The 19736-nt window shown below is 38.8% G+C and overlaps 2 protein-coding genes across 2 annotated transcripts; one reads left to right on the forward strand and one right to left on the reverse strand.

Moving 5' to 3' along the window:
• The first annotated feature begins 800 nt into the window (after positions 1 to 800).
• Positions 801 to 11649, forward strand: nacad (NAC alpha domain containing). The gene is made up of 9 exons (XM_077720801.1): positions 801 to 1198; positions 3914 to 4197; positions 4275 to 9195; positions 9260 to 9481; positions 9627 to 9715; positions 10158 to 10226; positions 10303 to 10654; positions 10739 to 10861; positions 11283 to 11649. Exons 1-7 carry the CDS (start codon positions 1114 to 1116, stop codon positions 10471 to 10473), a joined length of 5841 nt encoding a protein of 1946 aa, XP_077576927.1. The 5' UTR covers positions 801 to 1113; the 3' UTR covers positions 10474 to 10654; positions 10739 to 10861; positions 11283 to 11649.
• Positions 11650 to 12360: 711 nt separating this feature from the next.
• glipr2l (GLI pathogenesis-related 2, like) lies at positions 12361 to 19418 on the reverse strand. The gene is made up of 5 exons (XM_077720780.1): positions 19035 to 19418; positions 18568 to 18676; positions 17678 to 17781; positions 16584 to 16661; positions 12361 to 13051 (listed from the first exon to the last, which is right to left on the reverse strand). Exons 1-5 carry the CDS (start codon positions 19045 to 19047, stop codon positions 12876 to 12878), a joined length of 480 nt encoding a protein of 159 aa, XP_077576906.1. The 5' UTR covers positions 19048 to 19418; the 3' UTR covers positions 12361 to 12875.
• Positions 19419 to 19736: the final 318 nt, after the last annotated feature.

Consider the following 19736-nt stretch of genomic DNA (forward strand, 5'->3'; position numbering starts at 1 on the left):
CAACCACAGTTTTGGAAGTTGAGTTAAACTTTAATATTTCCATTCTCAAACCGCAATGCAACCACTTTTGTTGCATCAACTGGAACACATTTTCTTGAGTTGTTTCTCTGTTATTTTAAATTCCGTTTGATGAACTAAACCTGTATGGTAAATATTCAAAAACACAGAAATCAAAACACTGTATAGTACCACATTAGTCTTTGATGGAAACAAAAACTGATGTCAAAGTTTCTTAACAAAACAACCAACTGCATAATAAAATGAGCTCAAATGAACACAATTGGGGAAATTATGAATCGCTAAGTAACTATTTTCCCTTTAAATTCTACTCATAGTTTATGTTAAGCTATTCCATTTATATTTATACAATGGATATAATTGCACTCGGTGCTTTGTAACTACTAGCACTGGTGGGAAGTTTTGGGTTGCCATAGAGACTGCCCTTGCTCAGCTTTGCAGCCTATTTCTCTTTCCATTAGTGTCTATGCATTCTGCACTTGTTATCTGTCAATGTATTTCAGAGAGGAGGAGGCAGAAGATAACATGCACTCTCTTGCCTTAGGGGCTCATTAAGGTTGCAGTCCAAGGGTTGGGAGCGTAATTAGACTTAGTATTCTTCTTTTAGTGTTGACGGAGTTTTTCTTCCCCTGCTTTGTCTAACATTACACTTCTCCATCCTTGCCTTATTTTTGCAGTAATTTCCTTCACAAGAGATGGCAGCACTGAGAAAGATGCAGAACATCTGCTGACATCATTTCCCAAGATCCAGTCATAGGATGACTGGAAGAGAGAAGGAAGCAAAGAAAGAAAGAGACTGCAAAGTCGACATGCATCTGTAAACATATTCACATTGACCTCCGTGGTTATATTTTGATTAGCTGGTCCTTGAAATACATTAAATTAGCGTAGCAGAACAGGAGACGAATGTGTTTCACATCCAAACAGAAATTGTCAAACACGTGCTGCAGAGGAGATGCGAGTGTTGGGTCGCCAAGTGCTCTGCTCCCTCCCCCCTAGTTCTCCCTCCCTTTTCCTTCCTCCCCCTTGTTCACCTTGTCTGTTCTCGCTTTTATTGTTGCGTCAGAGCCAAAGAGAGGCAGCTACGAGAGAAGCATGCCGGGGGAGAGCGCTCACAGATCCATCCCTGCCAATGAGCATCCAAGGCAGGGGGAAGATGACAGCGGGCTGCCTGGGCCAGGTAGGACCTCTGGAGCTTATTGCCATTGTAAAAAAATGACATTGCAAATACTTTGCACACGGGGATTTTTCTATCTAATCTTTGTTATTAGCTCATTCTGAAGCTCTAGGGCAGTGATGCACTTGCATGATATTAGGCATTCAACCGCATGGAGCCCCACATGACTTGCAGTGCCAACTTGCTCTTGTTGTTCTTGCTTCTCAGGCCATTCTGCAATAGCCCTCCCCACCCTAACCCTGCCCTCGGCCCACTGGCTCATATGCTGCTCTAATGCTTCCATGTCTTCATGCGTATGCAGCCTCATCCCCATCCCTCATGCCGTTTTATCTACTGTCAGATGTGCGTACTAATTTGGATCCACCCTCCCACATTGAGTGCCTTTGCTGGATCATGACGCAGCAGCATTGCAAAAAGTACACACACTGCCACACACAAGAACACTTGCAGCAATAACAACAGTGTTCTCGACAGCTGGGGTTTGCTAAATTGTTGTGACCACTATCGTAAAATTCCCTCACAAATATTATATAGGCTAAATATACAGTCTTTAACAGAAAATTGGAATAAATAAGTCTTACTGTGTGGCACTGCAATGCCCAAATAGAACGATATAATGTAAATATGTGAATGCCATTGGTGCAATCTCATACGATGCTTAATATAATGCTGTGAGATATTCGTGTGTCGGTAAATGTGATTTCCTTTTCACAACTTTGGCTATTTGGATGCTTTTCCTAATGTAAACTTAACCCAGCGATTTGCTGAAAAGTTTTCTTGTTTGCTTGCTTCGTAGGTGAGCACATGTGGGCAGCTAGGATTCAAATCCCGGTCAGAAAACATTTTCCCTTAGTTGTTTCTATATATTTGTAGTCAAGACCTTCCAATAATGATAAAGAGAATTGTGGCCAATTTGTGGTCGAGTGGTTCACTCACCTGATTACCATCTGGGAGACTGGGGTTCGAATCCTGGTCGGAAAATATTTTCCCTCAGTTGTTTCTTTGTATTTGTAGGCAAGACCTTCCAATAATGACAAAACAAAGTGTAGCCTGTTCATGGCATAGAGGTTTGTTCACCTGACTCCCATGTGGGAGACTTGGGTTCGATTCCTAGTTGGGAAACATTTTCTCTTAGTTGTTTCTATATATTTGTAGTCAAGACCTTCCAATAATGACAAGGTTGAAGTGTGAGCCATTTATAGCGTAGAGGTTAGCTCACCTGTCTCCCATGTGGGTAGGTAGGGTTTGAATCCCAGCTGGGAAACATTTTCTCTTAGTTGTTTCTATATATTTGTAGTCAAGACCTTCCAATAATGACAAGGTTGTAGTGTGAGCGATTCGTGGCGTAGAGGTTAAGTCACCTGTCTCCCGTGTGGGCAGCTGTGGTTTGAATCCCGCTGTCATTTAACTGATCACTACACTATGTAGTTCGGTAAATAGATGATCCTTTTTTAATTAAAATAAAGACTTAGTCATTTTTTTCAGTAAAACAATTAATGCCGGTCAGCCTTCACACTTTAACTTGACATTATTGGAAAGTATTGACTACACACTGCATATATAGAGAGAAATAATTAAGGGAAAATGTTTCCCAACCGGGATCCGAACAACACCATATAGAGTGGGTCATGCTTTACACTGGTGTGAAAGGAAATCTCTGAGGAATATTCTTTGAGAAAAACTGATTGTGTTACATGGTAGTGAGCTCTTCAAGATTATCCATCTTCAACTATTAACACCAGCAAAGAACAACCAAATAGAGACAACTTGATTAGTATCTCACAATACATCAAAATGGATTTAAAAACATTACGAAGTGAATGTACAGTGGTTATTTCCTTTTTTTTAGTCCGCTGTAGCACTAGCTGACTTGGCTCAGATCCATTAAAAAGAAGGTAGCCCTATTGGCACTGCTCCACTTATTGTTCCACTGTCTTTCCCCCAAAGGAGCCGCATATAGCTATTTAAGAGATGGAGGCTGAGTTACAACAGCCAGCATTTAGGACCTTGGTCTATAGTGGGCTTTGATTCTGTTTTATGTCATGTTTCATGGTACTGGTTGATCATGTATACATGTTTAGCTGGGTATCACTCTCATTACAGCCAGGTCTCCATTGCATGACTCGGCTTGCACACAAACACCCTTAGGAGTTTATTGTTGGGGTGGAGTTCAAGCAGAGATGCTAAGTGCTGATGCTTGCACCCATCACAGCCATGAGCAGTCCTCAGGAAGCAAGGCGACAATGATAACTGGCAGAGTGACTGTGTGTGTGTTTGACAGTGGCTGGCACAGAGCTCTGCCACTTTTGTATGGAAGTGGCCAATCAGCATGCGGATTGAGGTCATGGTGGAGATGGCCTAGTTAAAATGAAGCCTCTGTTCCCTCTGTGTTACAAAGAAGGAACTCACATAAAATTCACTTTGGATATTTAGTCATTTGACACAAAGATATGGTTCCTTGTTGAGTTTGCACAACATGTTCACTGAAATTTTCTACTATAGGCCGCGATTTTTTCTCCTGCTTTTAACCCTGCATTTTATAGTACTCTGTAGTTTATTTATGATTTTTGGGGGGGAAATCTATTAAGCAAGAGGTATTTCGGCATTTATGGTCTAGAACACAATGTGGACCTGGGCTTTACAAAGTCCAGTTCAGTATATATGTAAACTAGTTTTCTTGTCGCAGTTTTTAATGTGACAAATGATTTTGTTTTTCAGGTAAAAGCAGACATCCGTCCACAGCTTCTACACCCAGTGACAGTGGCTCCTCCAATTCTGACAGTGGTTTGAGCCTTTCTCCTAGTGCTCCTCAGAAACTACTACTGTCACACACTTCTCCATTTGGACCCAGACTATTTCATGCAAAACCGAACTCCACTGGGACACTAAGGCCTCAACCTGAAGGATCTGACCATCGGCAAAACCTGCCGAGGTTGTCGGGAAAGTTAGGAGGTCACGGACCTTGTGGCCGCCTTGTTCCTGTTAAAATGGAAAGAATCAAAGTCTGTGCTAGGCTTGTGACATACATTTTTTTTGCATCTACAGATTTAAGATATTAATATGTGTTTAATGCCCACAGGTCCTGACTGGTTCTGAAGTGGAGAGTGATTATCCAGAGCCAAATACCATGGACAAAAGGGTAGTGATGGGCCAAGAGACACTCCTCAAACCCTCAGAAATTTTGAAAGGGACACACTTGCATGGCCACTGTGTACAGGCTAACCCATCACCAATCATTCAAAGCGCTGCTGAAGCTCCGAAAAAAGCGAACAAAGTTCATGTGGAAACGAGTGATGAAAAGAGCAAAATTTTAATTCTGAGCAAAGAAGATAAGAAAACAGATCTCGTCTCCACCTCAACTTTTTCCCCTGCAAACAATCTTGCATTACCGTCTCCCGAACTTTTCTCATGTGTGAGTCATGTCAAAGAAGATGACGAATTGATGGAAAAAAATGAGGGTGAAAACCTTTCTAATGTTGAAGTGCCTTCCCAGCCTGTCCATGAGCAGGCCTGTCCCGTAACTTTTTCCTTTTCCGAGCCAATTTATTCTGTCGATCCACTCCGAGTAGGTGTGCCCTCATCTCTCGACCCTGACCTGTATTATACTGCCCCTTCCACTCCAATCAAGATGGCATCACACTCCTCACATCTTAAACACCATTCATATCCAGGCTCTCCAGCTTTCATTCACTCTCCAGGCTTACCCTCAGACAGCGACGACCTCTGCTCCCCCTTAACCTCCCCTTCTGGCTCCTACATGACAGCGGAGGGAGGAAGCTGGACCTCCTCCTATACATCTTCCAACTCCCCCTCCACTTCTCCAAACCTGCTGCTTGCAGAAGACACACAAGAGGCCCGTGCTTGCTTTGTGAGCTCCTTGTCTGAGATTGGAGATGAAGTTGGTGAAGACAAGTTGCGAACAAGTCCAGATCATGAGGGGGAGAGAGTGGAGCAAATATGTGTTAACTCCTCAGAGAATACCACTAATCCACAGCTTGGAATAGCAGGTGCAACAATACTTGAAGAGGAAGAGGTTCAACATGATGACACGGAGAGCAGGATTTTGGGAGAAAGGTGTGGCCTTCGTTGGGTGACCGAGCATATGTCGCCACCTGGGAGCAGTAGCAGCCATACTAGTGACTCTCAAGAGGATGGTGGCGAGTCTGAGAGCTCCCTCTGTCCAACGGAGGAGACCAGTGCAGGAATAATGCATCACTGCAGATCCATTCATCCGATTCTCGATCTGGAACTGCACCCATGTTTATCTGAGGTTAACTACAGACAAATAGTCAATCAACCAGAAAAAACAGACTCTGCGGTCACTCCTGATTTAGCCACACCCAACTGTACTCCAGACACTCCTTTTGCTTTCCTCGATTCTCCCTTTGCTGATGTTTTTGGTGGGCTAGACCCTAGTTCTTTTATGTTCTCTCAGGCATCTTATGCTGAGGATTTACCAGAAGAAGAAAGGTTGATCCCTGTCTCTCTTATCCCATTTCCTCCTCACACAAGCCTTATTTTCAACGCTGATTCCTTTGAAATTACTCTCTTTCCCACAGAAGATGACAATGAAATAGTTAGGGACAGAAATGAAGGCAAGGATGTCGATGCATATGCAGCAGGTGAGGAAGAAGCTGATGTTGAAGATGATGATGAGGATGACGATGACTATGCTTATGATAAATTAAATGCTAATAAATCTGTGGATGGTGGGCATGATGAGGATGATTATGATGATAACGACTTTCCTGACAATGGCGAGGCAGCTAAGGTGGAGGTGAAAGTGGTTGAAGAGGAAGAAGATGACGAAGAGCAAGATGATGAAGAGGGGAAGTATGTCAGGAAAGTAGTAGAGGGTGCTATTGATGAGGACAGCTCAGCCTCCTTCATCCATACACTGTCAGAGACGTCTATAAATGAAGGTATGGATGACTTCTTCTGTTTCCAAGATGATACGGATGACTCTTTAGATTCTGCCTCCTATAACGGGGAGGAAGATGAACGACTGTACAGCACTGAGAGGCATGCAGAGTCACTGGAACCAATTGCTGAAATGCAAACAAAATCAGAAGAAGGAAATGCAAGTACTGGGGTTCTATCTGAATCTTTGTCTGCAAAGCAAAATCCAGACCTGGTAGTGAATCACTTTGAAATAGCACATCCTTCTGCAGAAGAATCAGGAGCTTTCGTTTTATTAAATCAAGCAGAACCCTCACAGATGGATGGAATCTTGGCCAAAACAGTTACACGTCACCATCAACATGATTCCACCAGCAAAGGTACTATGATTGAGATAATAGAAGATGTTCATACTGCGGGGGAGTCCAAACACAGTCCTTGTGATATCTCTCACAACAATTCTGTGGCCCACTCGTACTCTTCTGCTTCACAAGAACCTGCCGATCCAGACAATCCAGTTCGTCGAAATGAATCGGCGTATGAGGCTGATACAACAGATGTTAGCCTGGAACACCCCAATGACGAGGAAAGTCCTATTCCAGAAAGTGATTCTTATAAATTGCTCATAAAGCATAGTCACTATCAGTCAGAAAATCATGTAGCTACAGGAACAAGTAAAAATGTTTCATCAGAGTGGTCCTCCAACAAATTTCCAGAACTTAAGAGAGAAGAGCAGATCAAGAGTAATGTAAATGCCAGAATGGGTATACAAAGCATTGACTGTACAGCCACTGATTTGGGTTCCTTGCGTGTTGGTGTGACCACTGCAACTAATGACTTGAATAAAGGCGTCCTTCCTATCTCTCCTAAAGACGCAAGTCCCAACCCCAGTAATATTCCTATTTCTTCTCCTGAGGTTATTTTAGGACTTGCAGACAACTTGCCCTCAACTCCTGAACATTGCCCTAGCAACTACGGTCAGGAAAACTTGAGTACTGACGAGAGAGTACTTGGTCCGTTAGGATCCCCTCACACTCCTCTGGCCATCTCACCTAAAAGGGAAAACTCAGAGACCGATACAAGAAAGGACATAGATCCAGAAGAAAGGATTTGGGGTGATGAGAAGACTGAATTACATTCAGGATCTGTATCTGAATTTGAGGTTTGGGGAGCAGGAGAGTCTCTGTCCTTGTCTCTGGGCAAGAACTTTGAGTTAGAGGAAGAGAGTATACTCACACAGACCAGTGTGATTCCAAAGATGAGAAGTGAAGCATGCAATAAAAAATATGAGAACATTCATGGTTATGTTTTAGAAATAAAAGATAACACAATGAATGGAAAAAGGCATCAGGCAGAAGATAAGGAACTGATACCGGAGAGAACATCTGAGTCCAACTTGGTATGTTGGAAATCCATTGAGGAGATCTCAGAGACAGGTGCTGTAGAGAGGAGATTCCCCCACAATGACTTCAATGATTTAAATCATGGCAACGATGGAGATAACACACAATTGGAAACACAAGTACCACGCATGGATTCTAATAATAATAATAATGACTCTAACTTTGATATACAGCAAGTAGCAATGGGTGAAGGACTCAATGCTCTTTCAGTTAGACCTGAATCTGGGAGTGCCAAGGTCAGAGAATCAGTTTCTAATATTCCGCTAGAAGAGACGGCGTTAATGCTTTCCATCACAACGCCCAATGACCAGCAAATATCAGACAAAACACAAACACCATCCTCAAAGGACGTTGTTACTAGCTTGCTCTTAAATAACATCTGTGTTGGCAAATCTGCATCTACCCCAAATCCCAACAGCACAACAGAAGGAAATCCAGATAACCAGACAAACAGAACAGATGCTAGGACAGGACTTTTTATATTAAATGGATCCTTCGGTTCCTTTATTCCTAATAAATGTAAATCTAACGCATCTGTACCAGAAAACAGTTTGCAATCAGAACCCGATAAGATGGTGGTGCTACCTGAAACCAGAGCTCCTCCAAAATATGTGGCCAATTTTGGTATTGATAGACTTAATGCACCACAGATTAAAGATCACTTTAAAGGACAGCGTAATGTGAGTTCAAACTCAGGGCTAGAAGAAGAAAGAAATACTCAGAAACCAACAAAGAGATGCACAAAGAATGATCAAAACAAAAAAGAAAATCCCTCTTTCCCACAGGCTACTCAGGAAGACTTATCACATGACTCTGCTAAGGCTGCACTTTGCCCAGAGAAAGCTGGCGTTACAAAGAAAGGACGAAGACAGAAAAAACAAAAAGCTTTTAAAATGGTCACTAATTTGGAATGCAGCCCTGAAAATCCCAATGGCGGAAAGAATTCTCCTGCTCCCAAACACACTTCAACAGGCGGAAACTCCAAAGCAATTGGAGGCCTTTTAAAAACCAGTAAAGTTAAAAAGGCCAACAAAACATCATCAGCTCAATGTCTTCAGAATAAAGACAAATCAGAATCAGGGGTTCCAATTAAAGAATGGCAAAATGACTTGAGCAGCAACTCTGACAAACCTACTCCAGAGAATCTTGATGCCATAGAAAAGACTAATCAACATTCACAACAGGAACAATTTAGGCTTGACAACAGAGCGGAAATCCTTGACAACAGACGAGAAGTGCTTGATAACAGACCACTGTCAAATGATGGGCGAGGACTTCTAGTGGACATAAATGACAACAACATAAATGGCGATCAGAACTTACTATCAGAGGCTAACACAAGACCAACTCACTTTTCTTTCTCTCTGTCTCCTGTTTCCTCTTCCTCACACATCCCACAAGCTTTGACAGAGCCACAGCAAAACCTTCCAAAACCTGTGCAAGAATCCCAAACGGCACTTTCAGCCCACCAGTTGCCTTCCCCTGAGAACCCTTACTCCACTCCTTTGATAGGACAGCAAGCACATTTTACCAAATTTCCTCTAAAAGACAAAGATGCTACTATGACCCATCCCAAACCAGATCCAAATATTGCTTTACCCCCACATTCATTTGTGTTGTCCCAGTCATCTCAGGACTTATCCTCAGTCCCTCCAAACCACACCAACAAACACAGTTGCACAACAGATGTTCCCAAAGGTAAGAAGGACATTTTGTGCAAATAATAACCTAAGAATTGATAATTTATTGAATTTTCGAAAAGATTCCAGTAAGGCCGAGAGATGGACCGACAGCGATGCGAGTCGTCGAGTCCCTCGATGTGTTCAAGAACAATCAGGAAACAGAAGTGGATCCAAGGAGAAGATAGCAACGTCATCCAAACAAAAAGAAAACCACACATTTTCTTCTCATCAGTTAACCAATAACGATTCAGACCGGTTAACTAACCACAGCCACACAATTTCTGAAGACTTCAAAAATAGTTGTGAGTCTTTTGATACTTCTCATTAAAAATAATCCATTGTATTTGCAGTGTCACTATACATAACAGATTATTTGTTTACTCTTAATATTATTTCACAAAAAATAAATAAATAAATAAATGCTCCCTTTTAAATGTTATGTTTTAGGTTCTCTAGTGGCATCGTGTAATGACTCTGAGAGTGAAGGCTCAGTCCCAGATCTGGAGGAAGAGCCAGTGAGACCTCCTCAACTACAGGTGAGCCACAATGGCGTTTTTGCCTCTTTTGATTTTACTGTTACAAGATGTATTCATTGAGTAATATGTTTATTCCTGAGTCTTGCAAGTAGTGAAGAATTACATTTAGTCATATTTTAAATGCTTTGTAAAGTTCTGACTTATAACTCGTAATGAAATAAAAATATTTCAAACTCAAAAATTCTTACGAAGAAAAAACAAACAAACACGTTCTTGTCATTTTGCCAATGTTTTTTTTAAGTCATTGGTGAGATACCAAGTTATTGGAGGAAATTTTCTAGTTTTAGTTTCTCCTCATACCTTTTGACAAGAACCCCCACCTAAATTAATTTCTAGGTTAAACATTATCAAGCTATCATACTACAAAGGAAGAGTTACGTTCTGGTGCATTGTTCTTTGAAAAAATCATTTCAAAAGATGCTCTTGGCGTTTCCTCCTGCAGTCTTTCTCATCTTCGGATGAAGTCCCGACCAGACCAAAGCAGAGCCGCAGTGAGAAGAAGGCACGCAAGGTCAGACTAGCAATGTTTTCTTCAACAATGCCAAAGAAAGGATATGAGAAAATGTCTTGTGCTACCGTTTACATAGGCCATGTCTAAACTGGGTCTGAAGCCAGTCCATGGTGTGACCAGAATCACCATAAGAAAGTCCAAGAGTATCCTGTTTGTCATCAGCAGACCAGACGTATTCAAAAGCCCTGCGTCTGATATTTATATTGTGTTTGGGGAGGCCAAGGTAAGTCTTGTCTTTAATTTATAGTTTGCAATGGTTGCATCAATTGAGTCATCTTCTCTATTTCCCTTCCCAGATTGAAGATCTTTCTCAGCAGGCTCACAAAGCTGCCGCAGAGAAGTTCAAGGTGCCTGTGACTTCCAATTCCTTGGCACCCCCTGTCCCCAGCCTCATCATCAAGGAGGATAGTGAAGAAGAGGAAGAGGAGGTATAAACTTTTTATACCAGCCAGTGATTTAGGGGACAGTCAAGACACTTTATAGCCTTTCTCACTTCAGTGCTGTCTTTTCAGGTGGACGACAGGGGTTTGGAACAGAGGGATATCGAGCTGGTGATGGCTCAGGCCAACGTGTCTAGGGGCAAAGCCGTGCGTGCATTGAAACACAACAAGAACGACATAGTGAATGCTATCATGGTGAGGACGGGATATGGTGTATAAAAGGAATATCACAAACTGGGCAGGGGGTGGCTCAAAATCAATAATAAAGCTCAATCCTAAATCAAATTTCTCCCCAGAAACAGTCTAGTTGTCAACAACTGCTGCTAAAAGGGTTTTAGTATTTTTAAAGATATCACAAAATCGTAATCAAGCTAGTTTCTTCTGAAATAACACCCCTGAACTCGGTGCAACGTAATTCTATGACGTCAATATTCACAAGAAAATGGCAAATGCCAAAAAAATTCTACTATAACTTCTGAACTGATATAAACACCAATAGTTCCAAAGCACATTTTTTTCACCTTCATTGTTTAGGGGGAGAAAAAGTCAAATTAAAAGTTCCACAGTTCTGGTTACCCAATTTGTCATCTGATACATTTCCCTCTCTTCCTTCCAGGAGTTGACCATGTGAATGGTGTGGCAGATGTGAAGTGTGATATCTTCTTGCTTGACCCAAAGCCTCATCACTACTCTATCACTGCTACTGTATGTTGCATCACCAATAGCTGCTTAAGAAATAAAGTTTATTAGAATGCAAGTTTTGCTGAAAGAAATGCACTTCAGAACATCACACATGGGGTGACACCTAATCAATCACCATTATACTTCTTTTATCCTCAACAGTAACCCCCCTTTATTTTTGCCTGGCCCACACATTCAGCATGTTAAGCATACCATACTTACTTAACCATGCTTTCAATCAATTAAAATGAGCATATGTAACTGAATTCTATTGGGGGAGTTTAAATTAAACATTTCCACTACTTATGACTACCTGAATGTGTACTTCTACAAACATTTCTTCTTAACAAATCTTAACTGCTGTTAAAAACTCACCAAAATGAGCTGCTCTTAAAAACACACAAACTATATTATTATTAAGTATATAACTATACTTATTTGTCCACAAGAGGCCACCATACTTCCTGAATGAAGCAATTACCAATTAAGATAAATAAATAAATAAAAATGTCACTTGAGGGAGAACCAAATTCACTCAAAGTCATTCTCATTCAAATCTAAATTATTCCATTAACACACGTCACATTGACAAGAAGCTATTGGGACAATACAGACAATGCTGTAATGCATTCAAGGGCAAATATTTTGCTGTACTATTTGGATAAAAAATATGACACTGAAAACTGGGGGGCAGGGGGTGCAAATAGTAAAGTTCATTCCAATTACTAGTAATTCTAATCAGAAATTCTTTCCAGACTATTTTTTAAGTGTCCCATTAAAGCCACTGATATTCAAATTTTGATTAAACCTAGCAGAAAATTTGCAAATATGATCTTGTCTTTTGTCATCTGATTGTATATTGAAAATTGCACACATTTGGATATTTAGAATCCAACTATCAGTGTCTTTTATAATGGGATTTATCTTCATTAAATATCGGTCATTTTTAAATGATCACACACATTTTTACTAAAATAGAGCATGAATCTAAAACACAATAAACTGCAGACATCTTTCTGTAATATCAAACAAACAACCTGTTTTTTTTAATCCGATACCAAAAAATATTTGTAACAGAAAAACTACCAACAATCACATATCAATATAAAGATAATCCCATGAAGTACAACCCAAAATATTTTTCTGCAGTTTAATGAATATTATTTCTAGATTGCAAATATTGTGACAGTTTAATCCAATTGAATGAAATAAAACAAAGTATTAGTACACACAACTAATTATTAGTTGCCAAGTAGAAAAACCAAAGTTGTTTAATCATTTTTTGGTTTTTTTTTGGGGTGTTATGTTAGAAAAATCTTGTAAACAAACATTTTTTGCACTGAGTTTGTTTGCATACAAAAACAGGCCTTAGTGAATCCCTTAAGTTACTAAACGTTATCATTTAGAAGTTCTTTTCCATAGGGGAAGTTGTTCCTTCAGTCCAATGAAGGGTCCTACAAGTAGGTTCTCCTGAGAACTCTATTGTAATACAGTTTATAATCTTCCTGCAAGCCTAACACTTGCATTTTTAAGAAGGAGAACCAGGAGTTTGAGCAGGGAGGACGTTGTTTTCAAAGTGTCCTTGATTGGTTATATTCCCAGCTGGAATGTATCTGGCTACAACAAAGGAAGAACCATCAGAAGCAACAGCCTTACCAACACCCAGCGTTGTACTGTTCTTCCACACCATGGCGGTGAAATGGCCTATGGATGTAAGGCGTACAAAAAAACAAAAAACTCATTAAAGTATTAATGTTAGGCTCTGAAAGATTGACAATTATTCATTCATTCTTTTTCTGAAATGCTTAACTTTCCAAGGGTTACGGGGGTGATGGAGCCAGCTAAATACAGGCACAAGCAGGGGTCAAATTAATAGTATGAACCATTTGCTTTTGAATTAAGCCTTCTAGAATTACAAAAAATAGTTTTTATAAGTGTCTGGAAACCTTTTTAGAGTTGGTTTGAACTTTTTTTTGCCAAATAAAGGAATGAATAGGAAAAAAGTGTGCATAACAGTTCCTAGTATAGAAAATTTCAAAGCTATTCATCACTTGCATTCATTTTCTGAACTGCTTGTCCTTAGAAGGATCGCAGGGGGTTTTGGAGCCTACACCAGCCAACTATGGGCACCAGGCAGAGGACAACCATTCATGCTCAAAGTCATACATAGGGGCAAATTTCAACCACCACCAGCATTTTAAGCCAAGGAAGTCTGATGAATATTGCTATGGATATCGGCATACAGAGGGCGCCATAGATCTATGATTGAAATACTGTAAATATGATAAAATGGGTTATTTGTTTGTACATCCACACGTGTGAATAAGGATTTTAATTAAAATATTGCACAGCCGAAATTGTTGGTTTACAGGTAAAACTAACTAATGAATTGTTCATTTTCCAGAACAATGTCCTTTTACAAATGTAGCACTGAAAAGAACACTTAAAAAAGTCCAAATTGTTTTAAAATTATTTCTACACAGAAAGCTCTCTTTAAAAAGCTTTTCTGTCTGAGTCAATCTTTCCTTAATTTGGCAAGTATGAGTCAGTCAGCGCTGGACTGCAAACTATCGGATATTGGAAGTGACACAAAGGCTGGGAATGTGATTTGCTGTTAATTTGTCCACGGTTTGTGTCTGAGTCAGATGCTGGTATTCTAAATGAGGCATGTGCCGCCTGACATCAGCTTTGCAATGACGACGTCATGCGCATCCCATTTAATAGAATAGGGGAAAAACTATTAACTTACTTTTAACAGTAACAAGTTCATGTCATATACATACATATATACACACACATACATGTATGTATGAATGCGTGTACGTGCGTGTGTACGTGCGTGTGTATGTGCGTGCGCATGTTTGTGTATGAACGTATGCGCGTGTGTGTATACACGTGTGCGAATATATATATATATATATATATATATATATATATATATATATATATATATATATATATATATATATATATATATATATATATATATATATATATATATATATATATATATATATATATATATATATATATATATATATATATATATATATATATATATATATATATATATATATATATATATATATATATATATATATATATATATATATATATATATATATATATATATATATATATATATATATATATATATATATATATATATATATATATATATATATATATATATATATATATATATATATATATATATATATATATATATATATATATATATATATATATATATATATATATATATATATATATATATGCGTGTTTATTTGCATATACATCTACTATAAATGATCAAATTCTTGCCCATTGATTCAATGAAAAGCACCGAGTTGATTTTTTTAAACAAAAGTTAGGTACTTCTTTCCCATTTAATTGTTACATGTAATTTATTCTGAACATCATAATCTCTTCAATTAGTAGTGTTCTCTTTAAATGGGATTCATAATGTCATTTAAATCAGCTATGGAACTCTCATTAACCAATCAAATATATCGGAACAAAGGTCCGAGGCATCATCTTCAGCAAATTGACTAAACCATTTTTTAAACACAATTTAAAAATATAATATAAAGGGTTTTTTGTTACTAATGGCATATATTATAAATTGTCAGATTCCAAACTCTAATGTTTTTTTTTTCTGCAAGTACTTTGATGTACAGTTGTATGGATACGTCAAAAATGTTTTAAATACTTTGGCAAGTGAGCTCTCAACAGTCATTGATGGTTTGCACATGCCACAAACTCATTTTGCACAAAGCAACAATCAGGACAATTTTAATACCAGCTGTTACTAAGCAACCACACTTTCACTTTGATTTGCACGTTACAGCATTGTCGCTTTATAAATTGCGTGCATCTTTTACAGGGATGAAGGGTAATTTAATCGTAAATTACGATAAAGGAAAATAGATTACAACATTAGCACAACCCTCACCTGCATACTTATCAGTCTCATTGAGATAAACTGTAGTCTAAACTTTTAAATGTGGCGCAGATGCAAATTTTATGGATCACAGGAAACTATAAACCAGGAACCAAATCGTCTTCTTAGTGAAAAACTACTCTGTCCCATCTTTTGTCATCTTTGGCTGGGGGAAGTGACATAATCATGACAAAAATAGATCGATTAGCTTGCAAGTGTACAAGGCTTAACTTTAGCTAAATGCTGCTCACCCCTCTGGCAAGTTTAAACCGTGATTAAAAAAATGAAATAAAAAATCACGGATCTGTTTGTCAGATTGTTAACTACTTCTTGATTCATCAAGTATTCTAAAACATGATATAATTTGACTCAGAGACAATGCCATATTGTTGTGCACTTTCTGTTTCCTCATAGTTTTGCTATAGAGATTTTTACCAAAACTGCATTACTAAAATATTTTGGGGTGGCGGGTCATTCGTATGAAGTGAAATTCATTCATTTTCCATACTGTTTATCCTCACAAAGGTAATGAATGGCAGGTGCTGGAGCCTATCCCAGCAACCTTTGGGCATCAGGTATGAATTGGTGGCCAACCAATCACAGGGCATAATGAGGCACTTTCAGGCTCACATTCATACCTAGGGGCAATTTGTATATGTATATATATATATTTCATATATATTTCAGCAACAGGATTATTTATTTATATATTTATTAATTTATTCATTAATTTATTACCAATTTATTTATGTCTAGAATGTATTTTCCTGTTCCTGTATTCTCAACCTCTCGCTACTGTGACAATGAAATTTCCCAAATACGGGATGAATAAAGTTATTTTATCTAATCTAATCTAATCTAATCTAATCTAATCTAATCTAATCTAATCTAATCTAATCTAATCTAATCTAATCTAATCTAATCTAATCTAATCTAATCTAATCTAATCTAATCTAATCTAATCTAATCTAATCTAATCTAAACTAAACTAAACTAATCTAATCTATAGCACTTTTAGGGAAGAAACTGAAATCATATTTTATATACCAAATAAATCCATTTCTAATTGATTGAGACAACTCTTGTTTTAATATCCCGTATATAACTTCTGTAATTGCTTTGCAGAATGGCCAACAATGTTATTTTACAAACATAAAATGTGTTTTGCCGTGTAAAAATAAATAACCCAACATTGAAGCAACAATACGAGCATTACGTTGCGTCTTTAAGTTTGCTAAAATACTCAGTTTATGTTAAAAGACGAATGAGAGTGATGTCATGTGCGATCCTCACCAGTGCCAGACGTAAAACCAGGAGAGCTGAAGTTGTAGTGTTTCACTTCATCATACCAGCGGTCGGTCACATCGTTTCCTGCACGCAGAATAACCTCAGTTTAAGAGACAGTCAAATCAGTCTTCTGTCACACATCATAATCACAATGACAGCATTCTCACAAAATCTTTCTAACCAGCCCAAATCCCTGTGGGATGCACTTTTATTTACAGTGCTGTACTTTTGGTCACCCTCTGCCGCAACATTCGGGATGCTTTATGACTCACAGCGGCGCATTTTTCAGTGCTGAATCACACTATCTGAGCTCTAAAAATGGAAGAGTATAAAAAGAGCTAAGCTTTTCAAGAGAATCATCTGCATTAGAACTCTACCTCCTAGTTAACAGTTGCAACCAATCCAAATCGGACACATTTATTTGATTGATATTTCTTATTGATCAGATGTTACAGAAAATTCCTCTATTCGTTTCATTTTGGCTCAGCATTGGGCAGATTTGCACATGCAGCCAACATTTGGATTAAAGTCAATATGACATTTAGTGTGTGGATTTTTTACATTCATAATCATGGTGGGTTGTAAATCAATTATAATTTCTTGTAAATATTGCTCTCCTTGTATTTTCTCCGACATACACAAACAAAAAAGATGTTTCACTACACCAAATTATGAGTTTTGAACTGTTTTTTGCCATTTCTTAGACAGCAACAACTACAGTGGTACCTCTACTTACAAACTTCTCTCCATACAAAATATCCAGGTTACAAAACACTTCCATGGGAAAAGATTTTTTTCGGGATAAAATAAATTCAAGTTATGAAACCAAAAACCTCAGAAAAAAATCTAACATTCCCCGCAAAGTGATTACACTTCCTGTATCCTGATTTATAGTTTGAAATTGGCATTATATAGTTGTTCTTCCAACACACACTGGGCTCCCCAGTTATTCTTTCATTAAGTGTAGCAAGAAAGTTAAATTCTTTTGAATTCATAATTTTAAGTTATTAAGTTGTGTTTAACATCATGTTTAGTATTTGGGTTACTTCCAATAACCCAATATTGAAAGGGTGATTGGCTTTGTGTAAACATTGATGTACCTGATTGATCGTAGGATGCCCATGCCAGGTTCTCCCCACAGCTTCCCTTACTGGATTCCTCACTGTGTTTTAGAATGCGTGTGATAGCCAGACTCTCAGCATATCTTTTATGGACACAAAAACATCAAAGGTTGCAATCAATAAAAAAAAACACGAGAAAACAACAGCTAAAACCTTCCATATGATTTTTTTTGGCTGTTGGCTACCTTCTAGTCATTCACTATTTAGAATCTGTTTTGTGATTTAATGTTAAACTGTCTCATTTTGTGAACCGCTTCATCTTCACTAAAGTCGCAGGGGGTGCTGTAGCCTATCCCAGCTGACTTCAGGCCAGAGGCAGGGTACACCCTGAATTGGTGGTTTTCTCTCCTTGTGCCCTGTGATTGGCTAGCCACCGATTCAGGGTGTGTCCCCTACCTCTGGCCCAGAGTCAGCTGAGATAGGCTTCCTCAACCCCCATGAACCTAGTGAGGATAAAGCAGTTCATAAAATGAGTTGAGATGAAACAAATGAATATTTTAGATTCGATTTAAACCACCAGTGCACCTTGTATCCCCAAAACACTGTTATTCATGTATTTACCTTGTTCCATTTCAGTGTCATATAATTTAAGGTTATTTATGACGCTTATAAAAGAAAACATGCTTGAATTTAAAAGGACGCTTGCTCAAGATGAAGTTGCTTTCCTACAAAACAATGCCCAAGAATCAAGAGTCAGCTTTCTTTTTCTAAACCCTGCATAGTTACAACACAAACTGTGAAGAAAACAAAGGATGTTTCACAATAGCGTGCGGGTATTACATCCGTCACAGAGCTCTAAATTAGTTTGACAGTTTTTCCAATTTTTCCCCCAAGTGTGAACTAGAGTGGATGCTTGCATATGAACCCACCGGGCAGCCTCTCTGTTCAGCTTGTTGCTCAGCTTGAGTCCTGGAGCCTGGTGCCTTTTCCTGTACTCGTTATGGCGTTGCAGCACCTCCTCTGCAAATTGCTTTGAAGCTGAGAGACATAAAATAGCAAGGAGGAAAAAGCCAAGAATGTCGGACACCGGCCTGGCGAAAAGGAAACACAACTACAGAACAACAGCTTCAATAAATGTTATTGTAGAATCCATTTAGAGCTTGAGTGCGGTCGTTTGGAGGCCAGACAGAGATTATCGGTGAATGTCGCCTAAGTGTGGTGCCATCACTCATTTCTCTTTTCTCCACTACTTCAATACAAAGGGCACATTCAAAGAGCAATGCACAGCTACACAAATGGCAGTGCTGCCTCCCAGCCAGCATAGACTTACAAGATGCTCATCTCTAACCAGAAAACAAGTATTTTCATTTACATCAGGGTGATAAATTTGACTTACCTGACTTCCCCATGGCAGACGGAAAATGTTCAGTCACTTCACAAACTCTTCTTCCTGATTTAAACAAAAAGTAGACTATTCCTTGGCGTTGCTGCCTTGACAGCAAACTCTTTCAACCCCTTGCAGCTGTTATTAATGCAAAGACTCCAAACCAGCTGATATTCCTCATGTTTCAAGACTACCCACCCTTTTGCTATGAAGTCAGTTCTCCTTAAAATCTGTTGGTATGCTAATATCCCCCCAGGGCTGCTTATCTGTGAGCTACCTGCCTGCACAGCACGCAGAACTTCGCATGGCTGTTTGTCAAATTGGACACATCTGCCCTGAATGAGTCGTTATCACCCAAGAGAACAACCCTGTGGCTGTTCTTCCATTGATAGAGGAGCCACCACACTTGATTACATCACATCCGGGAGACTTATGCCCTTATATGGTTTTACATTTTGACTTTTCACTGTTATTGGTTATTCTACAATTCAGGGTTTGCATGACAGTTATACACAACAGCTTTAAGAAAGGTCAGCAGTCCAGATCAAAGGTTTAAGAGGGCATTTTTTGTGAAGGGTATATTCAAGGATGTGATCTCTATGCATTTTTCTGTAAAACTGCGAATCTATCTAGCTGCTACTAAACTTAGGAGCAGTGGGAAACCTTCCACGAGAATACTAGGTTTCGCAGCCAGAAACAAAAATGACCAAAACA

The sequence above is a fragment of the Stigmatopora nigra genome, chromosome 7, assembly GCF_051989575.1.
Source record: "Stigmatopora nigra isolate UIUO_SnigA chromosome 7, RoL_Snig_1.1, whole genome shotgun sequence".
NCBI classification, from domain to species: Eukaryota; Metazoa; Chordata; class Actinopteri; order Syngnathiformes; family Syngnathidae; genus Stigmatopora; species Stigmatopora nigra.

Bases quoted from the DNA above. Each gene is read 5' to 3' on its own strand.
- nacad (XM_077720801.1), top strand. From the start codon at position 1,114: ATGCCGGGGGAGAGCGCTCACAGATCCATCCCTGCCAATGAGCATCCA. The intron at 4,198-4,274 runs GTCTGTGCTAGG...TAATGCCCACAG, and splicing joins TTAAAATGGAAAGAATCAAA to GTCCTGACTGGTTCTGAAGT. The intron at 9,716-10,157 runs GTGAGCCACAAT...TTCCTCCTGCAG, and splicing joins TGAGACCTCCTCAACTACAG to TCTTTCTCATCTTCGGATGA.
- glipr2l (XM_077720780.1), bottom strand. The intron at 17,782-18,567 runs GTGGGTTCATAT...TGTCCATAAAAG, and splicing joins CTGAACAGAGAGGCTGCCCG to ATATGCTGAGAGTCTGGCTA. The intron at 13,052-16,583 runs GTGAGGATCGCA...TTACATCCATAG, and splicing joins TGGTTTTACGTCTGGCACTG to GCCATTTCACCGCCATGGTG.